The 19,247-nt window shown below is 57.2% G+C and overlaps 1 protein-coding gene across 1 annotated transcript in view; it reads right to left on the bottom strand.

The window, feature by feature from the left end:
* The window catches only part of PODXL2 (podocalyxin like 2), a 29,324-nt gene extending 12,486 nt beyond the window's left edge, over positions 1–16,838 (bottom strand). Inside the window, exons 1-2 of the mRNA XM_058678888.1 lie at positions 16,723–16,838; positions 8,334–8,612 (exon numbers count right to left, since the gene is read on the bottom strand). Of these exons, the coding sequence (XP_058534871.1) occupies positions 8,334–8,612; positions 16,723–16,795 (352 nt within the window). The 5' untranslated portion in view covers positions 16,796–16,838. The remainder of the gene's footprint in view (positions 1–8,333; positions 8,613–16,722) is intronic.
* Between the last annotated feature and the right edge of the window lie 2,409 nt (positions 16,839–19,247).

The following is a 19,247-nucleotide window of genomic DNA, read 5'->3' as shown; positions in this document are numbered from 1 at the left end:
ATGCCGGTTCGTGTCCCAGCTGCTCCACTTCCCAATCTGCTCCTACTTGTAGCCTGGGAAAGCAGTCAAGGACAGCCCAAAGCCTTGGGACCCTGCACCCGCATGGGAGACCTAGAAGAGCTCCTGGTTTCTGGCTTTGGATTAGCTTAGCTCCGGCCGTTGAGGCCGCTTGGGGATTGACCAGCAAATGGAAGATCTTTCTCGGTGTTAATCTGACTTTCCACTAAAAATAAATCTTTCTGAAAAATAAAAATGAACCTGTCGGCAGTGTCCAAGAGCTGGCATGGGGGTGGCTAAGGGCAAGCAAAGAGCAAGGGCTGGGCGTTGGCTGCAGCCACTCAGGACGGGGCACAGGCTTGGAGGCTGGAAATGAAGGGCAGAGGACAGCTGGGAGCTGCCGGGGCAGATGTCCGTCCCGGTCAGCCGTGGGAGTGGCTGTGTCAACAGAGGGTGAAGCTCCCAGAGCCCTTGGGAGTGGCCTGGGCATCCCACTAAGCTGGTCTGGGGGTGCAAGCAGGGAAAGGACAGATGGTGACGCCTGCCGGGGAGGCCCAGGCCGAGCAGGCTGCATCCCTGCTCCGGGCAAAGCCAGGGCCCTGGCATCTGTGAGGGCACGCGGCTCCCCCAGGGATCGGCCTGGGCTGTCTGCACACAGTAACCCCCGCCCAGCTTCAGTATCACCTTCTGTAGCTGCAGGTTCCCACAGTCAACTGTGGTTCAAAAACAAGAACATTCCAGAGGCAACACATACATCTGAAAACAACGCTGGTCAACAGTATGCTACTATAATTATCCTATTTCATTGGTAGTTACTGGTCAATCTTGCTGTGCCCAAATTGTAAGTCAAACCTTGCCTGGCTACGTACGTACACATAGGGCCTGGCACTACGGGGCACTTTCTGGCACCACAGGCAGTCCTAGCAGGGGGGCTTACTGCAGCACCTCCCCAGGATGGCCATGCAGTGGGTCATGCCGGCCGCAGACCTGGGGCTCAGGATACTTGGCCACCAACTTACTTGTCGGAGCATCAGCAGGTGCCCTGGCTTCCTTGAACTCCATGTCAAATGAGGATGTTGGTATGTAAGATCACCAACAGTCTCGCTAGCGTTGATACTTCAAACTCCAGAGACACTTATAATAAATGTACCTTAAAATGTTGACAACAACTCTACGGTCTCAAGTGGGAAAACACTAGATTCCCCAGACACTGCCCTTGGGACGCCGAGCAAGGGGTGCTCCTGGTCTCTGTGACCCCAGCACCCAGCACGACACCCGCACACGGGGCCCAGGAGTGCACAGTGAGCTTGGGGACTCCTGCCACTGGAGCAGGCTGGTCCTTCGGGGCCCTTCCCCATCCCCGCCCATAAGAAGCCACCGGATGCCTCATTACTGCACTCTCTGGAAAGTTCTCTTACTCCCGCACCCCTGCATCTCCCTAACCCACACAGCCTACAAGCCTCGCCTCTTTCCAGCCTCTACAGTGACAAACCACTGGACCACTCTGGCCCCTGTGGGCTCCTGGAATCCACCAGCAGGCCTTGCCTGCTTCTTCATGACCCCTAAGAGTTCCCCTCTTCTGACCTCAGCTCTCCCACGTGCCAGCCAGATGGCCCTGCATACAAGACGTCACCTCTGTGAAATGACACCTGCACCTATGCCCCAGACGGCCAGGGTCAGGGGTCAGGGGTCAGACAGACGTGGGCACAGCCCAAGGCACAGCAGCCAGCGGCCGCCCTCCCTCCATCACCATCACTAGTTCAAGAATCACGATTGCCATCGCCGGGTAAGCAGCGCCCACCGAGGAGCGCCACGAAGTCCACCAAACAGGCACACTGTGGAGAAGCCAGGCCCGGGTTGAAAACGTTTCCAGTACAAGGCCCCTTCCAATCCCTTTTTCCCACACACTTTCTGACGATGCTTCCGTGTACCTGCCTGTTTGCACACACGCGCGCTCACACACACACACACACACACACACACACACACACTGAAGACAAAGGGGGGACTGTTACTAAGGAGGGGAGGCGCTAAACTGAAGGGTGCACAGGAAACCTTCCTGAGGTGGTGGTGAGCAGGCCTGGGGCCGGGGGCAGCGCCAGTCGCCCTGCTACAGGAGCTTGGAGCCTCAAGCAGGCAGAGCTGCCCTGACTCACGCACGCCACCTTGGCAGGCAGGGGCAGGGGTGCTCCCCTCACAGGTGTCCAAGGCACAAAGCAAGGCTTCCAGGGGGCTTACGGCAGAGAGGGGATGGGCTGCACAGGGGAGCCAGCTGGCACTGGAGGACAAGAAAGAACAAAGTGCCCCAGCAGGAGGACGGAGCCAGGGATACAGGAGATCGAGCAGTGGGGAGGCGGCGAGCCTCAGGGCTCTGCCCACCAGACCTAGACAAAGCCAGCAAGACCCGTCAGAGCAGTTCGTTTACTTGGTAGCCCAACTCCAAAGGGACCACAATGCACCTGTCAAGCGTCCCCAGGTGCCCACCCCTGGCCATGGGGTTGAACAGCAGCAGAGCTGCCCAGCACACATGCCCTTGGAAGGCTTGGCTCTGAAGAACCCCGTTCCTGGCCCCAGGGAGGCAATAGCAGCCCGTGGCCTGGGACAGGTAAAGATAAAAGCTTGACCCATGGAGAGGGTCAAGCTGGGCCTCAATGCATGGAGCCCAAGAAACAGCCAGGCCTGCCAGGAGGTCACAGGGTCCCCAGCACCCATTTTCTCTGCTCCCTGGAGGGCTGGGGACAGCACTGTGATGTTACAGGCCCCCTAGTGGCATTAATTGGAAACTACATCTTCCCTGGAGCTCGGGAACGGGGATTACACAGAATGTGGGTTCCCCAGAGAAGACAGAACGCCACCCTCCCTCCTCTGCCGGGGAAGCTTGGAAATTGGAGCGGAGTGTTGCTCTGGGCTGTGACACTTGGCATGGCGTAGAAGCTGTAAATCCCTCATACTCGTGTGTAGCTAAAGCCAGGGTCCCTGGATGCTTGCTGCCCATTCGCAGGCGAGTGAGGAGCAGGCTGCCAAGCCAGGGCCATCACCTCTCCAAGCCCTCCACGCCTCCGTGGCCACAGCTCATCTCTCCGCAGCTGGGCTTGAAGCCCAGAGTGGTGGCAGGGAGGAGCCCAAGGCCGGGCCCCAAGGCTGCCTGGGCAGGGAGAGCTGGGAGCCTGGGTCCTCCTTGCTTTGGCAACGAGGCAACCTCTGTACCTGAGCCCAAGTCTGTGACACCACGGCTGTTACCAAGGTGATGTAATGACACGAAGCAGGCACCTGGCACTGCCCTCCGCAAGCACCAGGTGACACACACTGCACTGCTGGCAGGGCTGCGGCTGGGCAGCTGGCCAGGCGACTCGAGGGGGCCTGGATACACAAGGATCCGCAGGCAGTGAGCAGGTGCAGGGCAGACGGGCTGACAATGCCACCTCCGAGGGGCGTGTCTCTCCATGGGACGGTCCTGACACCCTCAACCTTTTCCTTTTCTACCTAGCGACACAGCAATGCCCCTGAAGATGACCAAGGTCACCCCGGGCTGGACTTCTATCACATCAGGCAGCCATCCTTACAATATTAATGAGCTGATTCTTGCTGTTAAAGGCATACAATTAAAACAGGCCCCAGGGCCCACATCCCCCAAAAGATCCCTTTAAGCGTCCCTCAGGTTGACACCCAGTCACTGGCAGCTGCCCCTGGAGGACAAGGCGCCAGCCAACTGCTCACATCGCTGGCAAGCCACGGGGATAACGGGAACAGGCCTGTGGTGTGTTTAACAGAGGCGCCAGGGCAGGCGCTCTTCACCTAATTAAAAGTCGCTTTTTAACAGATGACCCCCCAGGGGTCATTCAAGGAACATGAACTTGACAAACACATGCCTAGTTCCTGTTTGTAACAACTTCTGCCTCATGGTACAGCAAACAGTCACTCAATCCGCTGCTGGTGGGACCAGAAACTGGGCCACACTTGGACAGGGCTCCTGGGCAATATGAGGATGTGCATTCATGACAAACACCCCGAACCCCAACCTGCACGCACAGGCAGAGCCTTGGGACATGACCGAGGACACGTGCGGCGATGCTTGCAGCAGCAAGCTGGCAGCCATTGGCCGTCCCCCTGCCGCAGGCTCTCTTCCTGGGCCGACTCACGAGTCGCGCAGGCATGCCTGCTGGCCAGGAGAGGCGAGACTCAACTAGTTTCTCTGGGGGGGGGGGTCTGTCTTGTGTATCTCCTACCGGGGAACCAAGTCCAGAAAGATACGCTTCTTTATCCTTAGGTACACTGACCACTCTTGGCCACGGGGGCAGGGACGTCCTAGCGGAAGTGCGTTTGTCCGTGCTGTGTCGCTGGCCCCCGGCAGCAGCCTGTCCATCCCTCCGTGAGTGTGCTGGGGCCGTGCACGGAGACCCAGGAGGTCTCCTCATTCTGCAGCAGGCATATTCACAACCAGCAGTTGCCACATGGGAACCACGTCCAGGCCCCAGCAGACAGCGGCTCCTCCCGAATTTATTACAGGCACGGGTAACTACAGCAGTCCCACACGGACTACTTCCTGCAGAGGATGAGTGGCCCAAGCCGCAACCTCAGGCTGGAGATTCAGCTGTGCCACTTTAGGAGGACCGTGGGATTTAACGTCTCTCTAACCTAGTTTCCTTAGCTATAAAACAGTCAGACTAATCATGCCTGCTTGTACAGATTTTATTGGGTTACTGTGAGATTAAAAAAAAAAGTCCACGGGTAAGCGATGCCCAGAGCAGACACATCTAACGGGTGTGCGGGTGTGCGCACGCAGGCACGATGCTGCCCACACCCCCTTGGATCTCAACCCGCTGCCAATGACACCTGGACTCTCCTTTGGGGACCCCTTCTCTCTTCTCGGTTCAGGGAGACCCTGTCCGTGGCTCTGGCTCCGGGGGTGGCTCAGCACAGCCCTGGTAGCCAGGTCATTCTACACTCACCACCTCAGGACTGGACTGGAGAGGGGCTCAAGGCACCGTCAGACTCCACCCTGACACCCACCCCCTAGAAGCCGTGTCTGCTGGGGTCTGCAGGGGCAGCCCGGGCCAGGGACTGCGAGGGGCTCCCAAGCATGTGTGAGAATGAAGGCAGCCGGAGTGAACCAGTGGATGGAAAATCTTTCTTTCCTTCTCTCTGTAAATCTGCCTTTCCAATAAAAATGAATTAAATCTTTTTAAAAAGAAAATATATATTATGGGAAAAAATTATGCCTAAATTCCAAATTTGTTTTCCCCAAAACAATTTTCATTCCACTTTCCATGAACTTTATAAAGAAATCTTGTATATTATATATATAAACATATATATAAACATATATATATATTCATCCGTTCAAAAAGCATCAAGAGAAACTGAGAGCTCTTTCATCAGCTGCTCTACTTCCCAAGTGGCTACAACAGCCAGGTCTGGACCAGACCAATGCCGAGAGCGCCAAGAACTCCTTCCTACCGCCACAGGGACGGCAGGGGCCCCAGCACCTGGGCCGTCATCTGCCGCTTTCCTGGGCACACTGCCAAGATGCCCATCCCGCCGTGCTGCAGTGCCAGTGCAGAGGGGATGGGCTGAGCACCTGCTCAGAACACTGGTGTCCCGTATGAGCGCATCAGTCAGAGCCACTCACTAGTGTACCCTAGAGAACCAGACATTCCACGGGGTGGTGTGTGTGTGTGTGTGTGTGTGTGTGTGTGTGAGAGAGAGAGAGAGAGAGAGAGAGAGAGAGAGAGAGAGAGAGAGAGAGAGAGAGAGAGAGATTTCATAACCAGGGACGGGAGCAGGTTAAGCTTAGCAAGTTAAGCCTCTGCCTGTAGTGCCAGCATCCCATATGTGCACTGTTCGAGTCCTAGCTACTCTACTTCTAATCCAGGTCCCTGCTAATGCTCCTGGGAAAGTAGTGGAAGATGGCCCCAGTGCTTGGGCTCTGCCCCCCATGTGGAAAACCCAGAAAAAGCCCCTGGCTTCAGACCGGGTCCAGTTCTGGCCTTGGCGACCATCTGGAGAAGGACCCAGCAGATGGAAGATGTCTCTTTTTCCTTCTATTTTATTCTGCCTTTTAAACAAAAATAAATAAATCTTTTTTTTTTAAGATTTATTATTATTGGGCCCGGCGGCGTGATCTAGCGGCTAAAGTCCTCGCCTTGAAAGCCCCGGGATCCCATATGGGCGCCGGTTCTAATCCCGGCAGCACCACTTCCCATCCAGCTCCCTGCTTGTGGCCTGGGAAAGCAGCTGAGGACAGCCCAATGCATTGGGACACTGCACCCACGTGGGAGACCTGGAAGAGGTTCCAGGTTCCCGGCTTCGGATCGGTGCGCACCGGCTCCTTGCGGCTCACTTGGGGAGTGAAACATCGGATGGAAGATCTTCCTCTCTGTCTCTCCTCCTCTCTGTATATCCGGCTTTCCAATAAATTTTTTTTTTTAAAGATTTATTCATTTTATTACACTCCCCAAGTGAGCCGCAACGGGCCGGTGCTGCGCCGACCCGAAGCCGGGAACCTGGAACCTCTTCCGGGTCTCCCACTCGGGTGCAGGGTCCCAATGCATTGGGCTGTCCTCAACTGCTTTCCCAGGCCACAAGCAGGGAGCTGGATGGGAAGTGGTGCTGCCGGGATTAGAACCGGCGCCCATATGGGATCCCGGGGCTTTCAAGGCGAGGACTTTAGCCGCTAGATCACGCCGCCGGGCCCATAAATCTTTTTTTTTTTTTTTTTAAGTTCTTTATCATCAAAGCCATTATATTTCCTATCCAATGGACAAAGATTTCTTGAAGACAAAATTCAGGGCTGGGAAGGGTTCAAATGCCTGACGCCAGCACAGGGAACGATCCTTTGGGAGGGTCGCTGGGCAGATCAGCGCCCCCTTGCTGCCCGGGCCGACTCTGCACCCCTCCGCCGGCTCCCAGCTGTGCAAGCAAGGTGGTGAACCATGGCCATGGGGCTCCATGCCCCTGCTTCCTGCCCGGCCGCTTGGGGGAGGCTGGGGATCCACTCTCCTGGTCTCCTCTCCACGGAACCGCCTGCCCTCTCCATCTCTCCCTGCAGGCCCCCTTCACCAACCCTCCTAGACCCTGCGAGCCTGGAGGTGTGAATGCTGAGCTGCCAAGCCCTGACCTGCTTTGGGGGTCTATGCATGTTCTGGCCACACCTTCGTAAACTTACTGCTTTATAAGAAAGTTCCCCGTGGACTATCTCAATTTGTGTCTTTTACTGGGAGCAATGCTAACTGATCCATCCTTTGACTTAGCAACTGTGTTCTAGAAGTTTATACTAAACAAACAATCAGGAAACTGTGGGGCAAAAAGTATGAGAATTAAACCTGTATACAATCTTAGTATTCAGTGACCACTAACGGGCGGCACCAATGACCCATGTCGTGAAATACCAAGTCATCATTAAACCTCAGGTTATATGAAAGGACATGCCCTGATAGGAGCAAAAACAAAATGTGCCTTAGAATTGCAATCCTGCATCTATAGACCCCAGGAAGGATGTGCCCAGGCCGTGAGTGCTCACTGTCCAGTTGCCAGACCGGGGGAAGTTTGTCTTTTGCTTCTAGGCATTGTTTTTGTATTTTTGGGGTTTTCCCAAAGGTTTGTATAGTTTTTCTTTTTAATAAGTTGAGAGAAAAATTTTAATAAATGCTACGCATGTTGAAAATAGATACTATGGCTAAAGCCTGTAATACTCCACCCTGTGCACAGCCACGCATATGCGCGCACGCGCACACACACACACACACACGTCAGTTCCTCAGCCCATCCTTCACAACTGGGCCTCGCCAGCTGGGAATGCTGGTACAGCTGTCGCGGCAGCACGAGGGCCAGCAGCCCTGCTGCACCTGTCACGGGCACATGGCCAATGGCTCAAAGTCTCAGCCTGCCCTGGGGCTCACCATCACGTCTATAAACTTGGCCACGGCTCTGCTGCCCACCAGAGGGTTGGGGTCAAACAGATTCAGAGGGACACAGATGACCTGGTCTCAACAGAGGGCGGAGGGACTAGCCGGGGAGGAACGACGCCTACAACGGGCTTGTCTGAGCAGCGGCAGGCTGCAGACAAGTGCTTCCCCCTCTCTGAGCCTCCGGGGAGGCATTGCACCCCACGACTATCCCACCCCAGAACAAGACAAGGGCTTACTCAACAGTGGCTGCTATCAAAGAGGAAGGTGGCGTCCTGCGCCAGCCAGACACTGCAGAATCCCAAGGATGGGATGAGAGCAGCAAAGCCAACATGGGGCTGGAGCAGAGGCGGGGAGCAGAGAGGGCTCCGGGCAGGGGCGCGGCCACCTGTCCCACTGGCGGCTTGCACAAGCTCTCCAGGAAGCAGCTACCTGCAGTGGGGCCCAGGTCCAGGCTGGAGTCATTCAGTTCCTCCTCTTCCTCCCAGAAGTACTGCGACGGCTGCAGAATGTGGGACTCCTCACTCTCTTCGCTGGGGAAGCCCGAGCCGGGGGCTCCCAGGCCAGCCCCCAGGCCCATGGCTTCACTGGGCTCCTCTGCGTCCAGCGGCTCCAGGCCCGTGGGCAGCAGCAGGTCCAGCAGGGAGGTGGAGGTGAGGCCCTCTGGGCTGGGTTCATCAGACCCAGAGGCCCTGGCGCCTAGGGAGGCTCCTGCAAGGGTGGAAAAGGCAAACAGTTAGGAGAATCAACTGAGGGCAAGGACCCGCTGGCCTCCGGGGAGGGCATGTGTCCAACCACAAACAGCCCAGGGCGGGGGTCCTGCAGGTCCTGCATTCTGATGCCCAGAGACTGCATGGGGGTTGGGAGACACTCAGCCCTCCCTGTGGAGCAGACAGGAAATGGAGGGAGATGGGAGGACAGAGCAAGCAATCCACGTCCTTGCCAACAGCAGTGCCAGGAGGCAACTGCAAGCCAAGGTGGGGTCTCTGCCTTGAGGACCCCAGCTTCACATGTGGACACCGCTTCGCAGCCTTACTCCCTGGGCCGAAAACCACCCGGGGCCGCTTGTCGCAGCAGCCCAGGATCCTGCACACAGCTCACACCAACCCAAAGCAAAACCCGCACAGATGTACTCAGGACCTTGAGTCTTCCTCTGAATTCATGAACACACACACATGGACACAAAAGCAACAGGTTAAAGGGAGAGCCTCACTGTCATTCAACTAAAATGAGGAACGCAGCCCTACAAGCCCACTGCTCAGCTCGACGACACGCATGGGATCCACCAGCACCCGCCACCGGGGAGATGGCTTTCGGCAGCTACTCCTCCCCCGGTCCCCTCACCCAAAGGTCCCCTCACATGCTCTGGACAGGCAGTGCCTGAGTCTGAGTCCTGCCCGGTGCAAGGACACATCCTGCGGCTTGGCCCGACGGCAGTGCAAGTGGTGATGCTACGGTGAAGGCGAGGCCTGGCATCACCACGGCCATGTGCTGGTGGCTCTGCAGGCGACACCTCACTTGTTGCACCCCCAACCTCCCACCTCCTGATCCCCACTCATGCAGCAGCCTGCAGCGAGGGACGGGCCAAGGCAGCGACCGGCCCCCATAGAAAGGCAGAATGCCTCCAACTGTTCCGACCCAAACAGAGGGCACATTGGGCCACAGGGGAGAGCCGCACATTATGCAGCAGCCGGAAAACACAGGACAGGCACGCCAGGCCGTCACAAGGGAGGCATTCTGGAGCGGTGTGAATGGGGAGGAAGAGACGCCAGGAGGCCAATCAATGGGCCTTGAAACGGAGACAGAGGCAGGCTCTGGCGGCGAGAGCGCGTGCCAGCGTCACAGGCTTCTCTGGCTCCGTGCCTCTGCCTCGGTTATCTCACGCCCCACCTGGGGGTCCCAGTGTCCCTGTGTGGACAACGGGGACAGTAATTCCTGCAGCCCCTGCAGGGGGAGGGGCCTCCGATGAGGTCATCCCCGGGCAGCGCGTGTGAGCTGCTCCACAAAGAGCTTCACAGGGTGCTGTGCGAATGTGTGATCATCCCAAAGCAAAGCCAGACCTGCCACGTCCGTGGCCTAGAAAGGAAAGCTATTCAAGGAGACCACGGTCCGGATCTTCCAATACAGCAAAGGGAAGGGTCCATGGGGGACAGGGACCAAAGCCGTTCTCCGTGGCTTCCAGGGAAACGTTCGGACGCTTGGGCAGGCAGACCCCGAGACAGGCCGCTCACTGTAGCTGGGAAAGGAGGACTGTGGCCACCTCCACCTCCAAGACCAGTCCCAAGACACCACTGCTGTTCCAGGACTGCTGTGGCTCTCAGGCACTGCTCGCGGCATGGGGCTTTCTGCCTAATGCAAACCAGTAAGTCATCACATCTCCAGACCATGTGCACACAGGTCCTGGCTGTGTGACACTACACCGTGACCCTGGAGCCTGGGATCACACCCCCAACTCCAACAGGGAAACAGGTTCCTCACATTCTGGAATTTCTATTGGGCTTGATTTTGAGGTGGCAGGGAGGATCAAGGCAATAGGGCGCACCTCCCTCGGAGTTCCCTTTTGTTCAGGAGAGGGTGAATTAGGGATCTCGGGGTCTCTGTAGCTCAGCACCCCCTGGCCTATCCACCAGTTCTGCTCTCCACCAAGAGTGGGGACGGAGAGCAGGAAGAATTCTTATCATGGTATCTCCTAGCCATAGCGTTATAAAGGAAAATCATCCATGCCCTAACAGGTAAGAAAGACAGGGTGGCAGGTCCTACTTTGGAGTGGCCAGCGAATTGTCCAGAGTAGCCTCCAAGAAGGCGGAACCCTGCAACCTGACTCTGCAGCTAACCCTGATCCCCCAACAAGAGCAGCTGCTCAATTCCCACTCCTGGAATCCAGCCCACTCTTGCGAGTTACAGCAGAGCAGGGGTGACATGCCACTTCCAAGACTGTGTGACAAGAGGCCTCCAGGGCCTCCCCCTGCCCATGCCAGTCCAGCCTGGGCTGGCCTACTGCCGTAGAGGGGGCCAGCCACATCAGCGCCATATCCCAGCTGATTCCTCAACCTGGCAGAGCCAGCCAGGAGCAACAAGGGTGGCCAACTGCTGAGGACAGACAAGAGGAAGTCCAGGTGGGCTCACCCAGCTGACCACCCAGCTGACCACAGCCTATACTGCTGACCCCCGCGTCATGAACTAAATAGATGGCTCTTGTTTTGAGCCAATACTTTGCAGACTCGAGCCAGTCCTGGTTCGGTAGGGACGAGAGACGCTTCAGGTCACGCTGTAACAAGTCTCGCTCTATCACTCCCAGAGGCAACAGAGGCCAGACCCTGCATGGTAGCAGAAAAAGTTCCTCCTCAACTGATCCCTACTACGGCCATTCCGGTCTCCAAAGTCAGCCATCGCTCCTTGCTCACACTTGAAGCTCCATGCAAACCATGATTTTAGCAACTTTCAAAACACAGTGACCTCTGGCTTTTTGGGCTTCGCACCTGCAACCCCTTCTGCCTGAGTAGCCTTTTCTCCTCCTCTCTCCACTGCCTCCTCCGGCTTAACAATCCAACTTTAGTGTCTTCAACAAAATATTCACTTGGACCTGGCCCAGTAGTCTAGTTGCTGAAGTCCTTCCTCGCAACCACTAGGATCCCATAGTAGCACCAGTTCATGTCCCGGCAGCTCTACTTCCCATCCAGCTCCCTGCTTGTGGCCTGGGAAAGCAGTAGAGGATGGCTCAAAGCCTTGGGACCCTGCACCTGCGTGAGAGACCAGGAGGAAGCTCCTGGCTTCAGATCAGTTCAGCTCTGGCCATTGCGGCCACTTGGGGAGTGAACCAGCAGATGGAAGATCTTTCTCTGTGTTTTTCTCTCTGTAAACCTGCCTTTCCAATACAAATAAATCTTTTTTCAAAATAATGTTGGCTTGAAAGGCAGAATCCGAGAGCAAGCGAGAATGGAGAGAAAACAACCTTTCGTCCCCAGATGGCCACAACAGCTGGGGCTGGGGCAGGGGCAAACCAGGAGCCTAGAACTCCAGCTTGACCTCCCACATGGTTGGGAGGGAGCCCCTCAAGTACTTGGGTTATTTTCTGCTGCTTTCCCAGGGAGCTGGATTGGAAGCAGAGCGGCTGGGACTTGAACCAGTGTTCTGATATGGGATGCCCGTGTAGCAGGCTGTGGCGTAGCAGGCTGTGGCTTAACATGCTGTGCCACGCCAGTCCCAAGTCTGTTTCATGGTCACCCCCAGTCTGGGCCAGGTGCAGCTCCTCTCTGTGGTCACAGCCCCCTGAACAGATTCCTGTCACCACGCTTCCTCACCAAACTGAGACACCAGCAGACGACGGAAGTGTGCCCCTCCCCGCCCCGTGTCACTCCAGCCTGGTCCTTCCCACAACAGCTGCTCTGCAGGTCCTTGAGTAAAGCAATGAGGATCTGACTCAATGCCCTTGTTTTACAGATGAGATGAATAAACCTCATGGCACTAAGGTCAGACAAGTTAACAGCAGAGCTCTCGTCAGCTGGCCTTTGCCAACAGAAAGGTCTAGAGCTCCATGCAGGAGAAGGGGAAGCTGCTACTTGCCAGGATCGGCACCCTAACTCCCAAGGGGACAGAAAGGAGGAATTAAATACCCAAGGGTGGCCAAGTTTGTCACAGGGATTCAGGGCTGGGCAAAGACGTCAAGAGCGGAAGACTAGAAGGCCCTTCACTTCCCCCTCTGCCCCAGGCACCCCCGAGCACCCAAAGCAGATCCCCAAGGGCTGCTATTGTGGCACAGTGGGCTAAGTCGCACCTCCAATGATGGCATCCCATATGAGCACTGGCTCCAGGCCCAACTACTCCACTTCCCATCCAGCTCCCTGCTATTGTGCCTGGCAAAGCAGTGGAGGGTGGCACAGGTGGCTGGACCACCCATGTGGGAGACCAGGAAGGAGTTCTTGGCTCCTGGCTTTAGCCTGGTACAGCCCTGGCCACTGCAGCCCTTTGGGGAGTGAACCAAAAATGGTACAACTTCTCCATATCTCTGTGTAACTCTGCCTTTCACACACACATGGAAGCAGATCCCAAAAGGACTCTTTCCTCTTTCTTACGAAAGACCGAGTCAGGAAAGTCTCAAGTCTCCAGTGTCTTCAGAGCCACGAACCTCACCTTGATGTTTCCACATAGGCCCCATGTTTCGCTGCATTTCATCCACACACTGTATTGATTCCCTAGCTCTCTCTTGTTTTTTTAAGAAATCAATTAGAGGGCTCGGTGGCATGGCCTAGCAGCTAAAGTCCTCGCCTTGAAAGCCCCGGGATCCCATATGGGCGCCGGTTCTAATCCCGGCAGCTCCACTTCCCATCCAGCTCCCTGCTTGTGGCCTGGGAAAGCAGCTGAGGACGGCCCAATGCATTGGGACCCTGCACCCGAGTGGGAGACCTGGAAGAGGTTCCAGGTTCCCAGCTTCGGATCGGCACGCATCGGCCCGTTGCAGCTCACTTGGGGAGTGAAACATCGGATGGAAGATCTTCCTCTCTGTCTCTCCTCCTCTGTGTATATCTGGCTGTAATAAAATGAATAAATCTTTAAAAAAAAAAAAAAAGAAGTCAATTAGAGCCACAGACTCAGCCCATCAGCCCAGATGTCGGGGAGCAGTCGGTCAGGATTCAAGCGGGCTGTGCCATCTCTGTGGAGGCAACATGGGCACTGGCTTGTCGCCCACACTCCATGCTGTGCAGCGCCCCGGGACCTCCCTGGGAGAGAGGGCCACCTCCTGGCAGACGGAGCCTGCGCTGTGTATGCTGTGTGTGCGACGCCAGCTGACTCCACAGCCCTGCTTTGCAGACGCAGCGTGCCGGGCCTCCCTCCCCCCACCTCCCGGGATGGGGAAGGTGACTGCCCAGAAACAAAACAGGAGAAAATTCATCTGGAAAACCTCACTCGTACATTCCAGGGAGACAAAAAACCAACCATGAGAAAGGTTGGTACTAATTACCCAATTGCTACCATCCAGGTTCCCGGGGCACCCGAGCAGGGGTTCTCCCCGCCTGGCTACAGCCTCTGGCAGGTGCAGCAGGCAGTCCTGTGTGTCAAGGGAAATGCCCCTTGGCAGTGAGACCTCAGGGTCCCTGCCAGATTGAAGTGGGCATTGAGGGGAGAAACGGCTGCTACCCAGGCCTCGTTCTGGCCCCCCCAGAACCGCTCAGACGTTCGGAAAACCGCCCCTTGAGCCCCCACATGGCGAGTCCGACCAGGGGCGTCCCGCTAACAAGATGCCGTCGGCCAGCCGCAGTGTCTGGGGCTGCTGTGCCGCGTACACAGCTCAGGCCAGACTCCCGGGTCTCCAACACGTCCCGCCTGTCACCTGGGGAAGCCGCAGGCCCCTCCACCATCTCCCCCTTTGACTCTTTGTCTTGCTTTTTAAACAAAGATGTTGAAAACCCTGCTGAAAAAAAAAAGGAATCTGGCATTTTCCTGCTTTTTCTTTCTTCTCTGGTAAACAGCTCCATTTCCTTGAAGCTATTTTTCCCTACAAGGAGAATTTTTTTGTCTTTATATAGCACTTGCTATTTCAGCCACCCTGGTGATAGGTAATTGTTCCAATAATTACAAGAGGTTATTTTCAAACTTGTCTGCAGTAAGATGACACTAAAATAGCGGCTGAGACCTAGCCATCCTGGGTCTAATTACTTCTGGGGCTTCATAATTAATCCGCCTTAATTGAGATCCTGCCTGATTTAAAATTGCCGAATTACGCTCAATGTGTGACTGATTCCACACATGCGCCCCCCCCTTCTCCAGCACCTATAATTTCCTGTCACTTCATCACTCCTGAGAGAGAGATGCAGAGAGAAAGAAAGCAAATGGAAAGGATTAGGGGACCAACCTTAAAGAAAATCTGGTTCAAACAAACCCAGGCAAAGAGGTCAGCGCAGCACACCAACATCCTGGGGGGCACAGGCGGGGTGACCCTCTTGTCTATCTCGCCCTCCTCATCAGCCCTTACCACCTGCGCCTGGTCCATCACCAGCCCAGCCCTCACAGCTGACATCAACAGGCGGGGCACTCCGCCACACCTGTCACACAGCCCCCACAAGCATGTCAGCCACAACAGACACTGTCTAGCACCGCGCCCTGCCCCGCACACACCCACACACGTGTGCCTGCATGTGCGGGAGAATCAGGGCTGTAGGAGCCTGGCCGGGCTGCCACATAAAGGTGTGTGAGACAGCAGCACACTGCCAGACACCCATGCCCCGTGGGCTCTGGTGCGGAGACAGCCACTCCGGGACAGAGGCACAGAGGGAAGCTGGGATACAGCCCAGGATTAGTCCCATGGGGGCCCACCGGCTTGGCTGGCCAGTTACGGCACAACCCCACACAAAGGAATGGGGGGACCAGGTCACGTCTGTCAAGCAGCCACCTATGTCCACAGAAGAGTTCCAAGTACGCCAGGGATACAGGCAGGTTGGTGTGAGGGCCAGAGACAAGTGCTGAGGGATGCTTTGTTTCTCCAGGCACACCTCTTAGGGCCTTCCCTGGGGCCCTCGGAGGTGCCAGCCTTCCCAGGACAGAGGTGTGGAAAGCATCTCTGTGGACCTCATGACAGTGGCCATACCCAGCGGACGGCTCCTCCCCGCCCAAGTTTCTTTTTTCAATTGCACACACCTGCACACACATGTATCCGTGACCATAGGGACTCACAGCCTGGAACTAGACAGCAAGCAAGCCGGCACACACCTCCCAACATACACACGCCCGGCTCTTCACCTGCCAGGCAGGAGACTACTCAAGGCTATCCGACCCGCTCAAGCCAGCACCACCATCCACCGCCGGCGTCAGCTGAGATCGCTCAACCACAACGCACCTCCACACCAGCCCTGTGCCGAGCAGCGGTTCAGCCAAGTCCTCGTCTGACCCAGCTTTGCAGACAGCCTGCGCAGGCTGTCACACCCCTAGACACTGCACCCACACACTGCCCACCTCTACACACTGCACACACACCCTCCTCCAGTCCATGTCTGCCCCCAGAGGCTGTTCAGGAGGCTTTGCCTCTGTCTGTGGAACCCAGACACATCCATTCCTCCCCTGCAGCGCACCTGCTAGCAAGCCCGGGCAGGCGCTGGTGTAGCCACTGAATGGAGACCCACACAGGCGCGTGTGCGCGCACACACACACACACGTGTGTGTCAGCTGCATGGGAGGTCTCCGGTAGCACCACCAGCCCAAGCACAGCCCTTCCCATGGCGAGTACACTCTCTGGCATGTCAGCTCTTAAGTGGACTGGCGGCACAGTGGGACAGGTACACACACGTAAACATCCTCACGCCACACAACTGAGCCTCGTTGTCCCTTACTCCTCTGTGGGCCACCGTCCTCCTCCCGGGAACCCAGGCCTCCCTGAGCCGCTGTCAACGCAGCCTCCTCTTCCTCCCTGGACACATGCGACCCCTCTACCCACCAACCTCGAGCGGAGACCCTGCGATGGTGGTGCAGGTTCACAACAACCGACCACACTCCCTCTCCTGTGTGTGTGTGTGCGCGCGCGCGCGCCCGGATCTCTCTAGCGCGCACACGCCCCCCGCGCCCCGGCTCCTGCGGGCCCCCGGTTCCAGGGCACGCCTCACTTGCGAAGCACCCACCAGCATCTCCACGTCCTCCTCGAACCGGCAGGCGAGCGAGGGCGTGGGGCAGGGCGGAGAGGCAGCCCGGCAGGGACCCGCGCGCTCTCGCGCCGCGCCACACGAGCCCGGCCCCTTTGTTGGCGGCCCGGGGAGCTGTCCAGCACGGCGCCCGCCGCGGTCACGGCCACCGCCACCGCCCGCCCGCCCTCCCGCCCGGCGCGACGCGCACTCACCCCCGGCCAGCAGCAGCAGGAGCAGCAGCAGGAGCAGCGGCGGCAGCCGGGCAGCCCGCAGCAGCCGGCCCATGGTGCAGCCGTCGCCGCCCGCAGCCGCAGCGGCGCGGCGCCCGGGCCCGCGTCAGGGGCCGCGCGGCGGCGGCGGCGGCGCGCGGCGGCCTCATTGGCTCGCGCGGCCGTCACTCACGCCAGCTCCCGCCCGGCCTCGTGCTTGGGCGCGCCCCCGTGGAGTCGAGGCGGGTGCGCGGGCGGCCGCCCCTCCGCCGCAGCCCCGGGAGCCCGGCCGGCCAAGGGGCGCCGCGCAGGCTTCGATGGGGGGCGAGCTGCCCGCAGGCCCCAGCCTAGCGCCTGGAGCCTGGGCCCCTGTCCCCTGCCCAGCGACCCTGGGTGCCACGAGAGCTGAGAGCGAGGGGTCACAGGACTTGGAACAACTCCCATCTTCCCGCCCTGGGTCTCCGGTGCTTGGGATCTGCGGGTGATTAGGGTGGAGGTAACTCGCCCAACCTGGGCTCCCTGTGGCAGCTGCATCCTATTCGCAGGCCACGCGCATCGTGCAGCTCCGGGAGACAGGTGGTAGGGCTTCCCCTAACAGGCCTGTGTTCTCTCTGTTCTGACCATTCTCAGCGGGCACAGTCAGCTCCCACCCTACCGTCAATCTCAACCCAAGGCTGTGGCACTGCAGTGGTGGGATTGTTAGGCAGTGCCCAGGCTGAGACTATGGGGAGGAAAAACCATTGAAGTTAGGACCTGGGAGGGTAGGGTTGGGGAGCATTCCGGGCTTAGGAAAGAGGGCTCCGCCCCCCCCCCAAAGAGATGGCAACCTAAAATTTCCAACAACCACGCCTGTGGTGGAAGTTTTCTTGAAACGCAACCATTTTGGGGCTGGTGCGATAGCCAAGTGGTTGTCCTCACCTTGCATGTGCCGGGATCCCATAGAGGAGCTGGTTCGTGTCCCTGCTGCTCCACTTTCCATCCAGTTCCTTGCCTGTGGTCTGGGAAAGCATTCAAGAAAGGCTCCCTCATGGGAGACCCGGAAGAGGAAGCTCCTGGCTTCCGCTTAGCACAGGCTGTTGCGGCCTGAACCAGCAAAGATCTTTCTGCATCTCCTATCTGTGTATTGGCCTTTCTAATAAAAATAAATTTTTAAAAATTAAAAAAAGGGTCTAGCACGGTGGCCTAGCAGCTAAAGTCCTCGCTTTGAATGCGCCAGGATTCCGAATGGGCCCCGCTTCCCACCAGCTCCCTGTTTATGGTCTGGGAAAGCAGTCCAGGAGGGCTCAAGGCCTCGGGACCCTGCACCCGCGTGGGAGACCCGGAAGAGCTCCTGGCTCCTGGCTCCGGATCAGCTCAGCTCCTGCCGTTGCGGTCACTTGGGGGAGTAAATCATTGCACGGAAGATATTCCTCGCTCTCATCCTCTCTATATATATCTTGACTTTGCAATAAAAAATAAAGCTTAAAAAAACTGTTATTTCTGCTATGTCTAACAGCACAACCTCACGCAGAGGGCCAAGGGTGCCACTCCGAGCCTGAATGCCCAGATGGGCAGCACCCGGGGACAGAGGGCGTGGGCTAAACACCCTAATGACTTCCGGGTCAGGCCATTCAAACAGCAAGCCTTTCTGCTCAAGTTACAAGCCAAGCCTCAACCCAAGAAGGGACTGTGCCAAGAATGTGCTGGAAAGCTGTAAGGTCGGGGTAGACGTTTTATGTGAAAAAGCGCTTGTTGAATTCACACTCTGCATCGTGTCATCTGCTCACGGCGGACTTAAGATTCACAGCCCGTTTCGCGGGTGGGTATGAAAGGTGCTGAAAAGCTGGCGGCGACTGCGAAGTTAAGAATCTTGACTGGCGTGATGCATTTGAACTTCACGTCCTATACAAGCGTCATGGTGTGCCTAGGTCTTTTGTTTCTTATTGTATCATTTTGATTGGAAAGTCAGAAATACAGAAAGGAGAACAGACAGACAGGAAGATTCTCTGTGACCCACTCCCCGAGTGGTCACAAAGGCTGGAGCTGAGCCGATTCGAAGCCAGGAGCTTCTTGCGGGTCTCCCATGCGGGTGCAGGGTCCCAAGGCTATGGACCGTCCTCGACTGCTTTCCCAGGCCACAAGCAGGGAGCTGGATGGGAAGTAGGGCTGCCAGGACTGAACTGGTACCCATAAGGGATCCCAGCATGTTCAAGACAGGGACTTCAGCCACAAGGCTACTGCACCGGGCCCCTTGGTATTTGTTAAACAGAGCTCTGACAGCCAGCTGGGGGTGGGGGGAAAAGCAATAAAGAGCCTAGGGCTAGAGAGGAGACAGGGGCAGGAATCTCGTAGGGAGAATCTGCCCCAGGCTGGGCACAGTGGGGTACAGCTGTGAAAACACCCCGAGGCGGAAGCCAGGGACGCAGCCAGCAGCCAGTGTGTTGACAGTGCTACCTCCTAGTGCAGGGAGAGGGAGGCCTGGTGTGACAGGTCATGGCAAAGGCAGCCCACAGAACCCCAGGGACGCGGGCAACCATGCCACGCTACTC

This window comes from Ochotona princeps, chromosome 21, assembly GCF_030435755.1.
Source record: "Ochotona princeps isolate mOchPri1 chromosome 21, mOchPri1.hap1, whole genome shotgun sequence".
In the NCBI taxonomy this organism is placed as follows: domain Eukaryota; kingdom Metazoa; phylum Chordata; class Mammalia; order Lagomorpha; family Ochotonidae; genus Ochotona; species Ochotona princeps.
The sequence above is the reverse complement of the archived record's forward strand: the minus strand, read 5'-3'. Positions and strand labels throughout refer to the sequence as shown.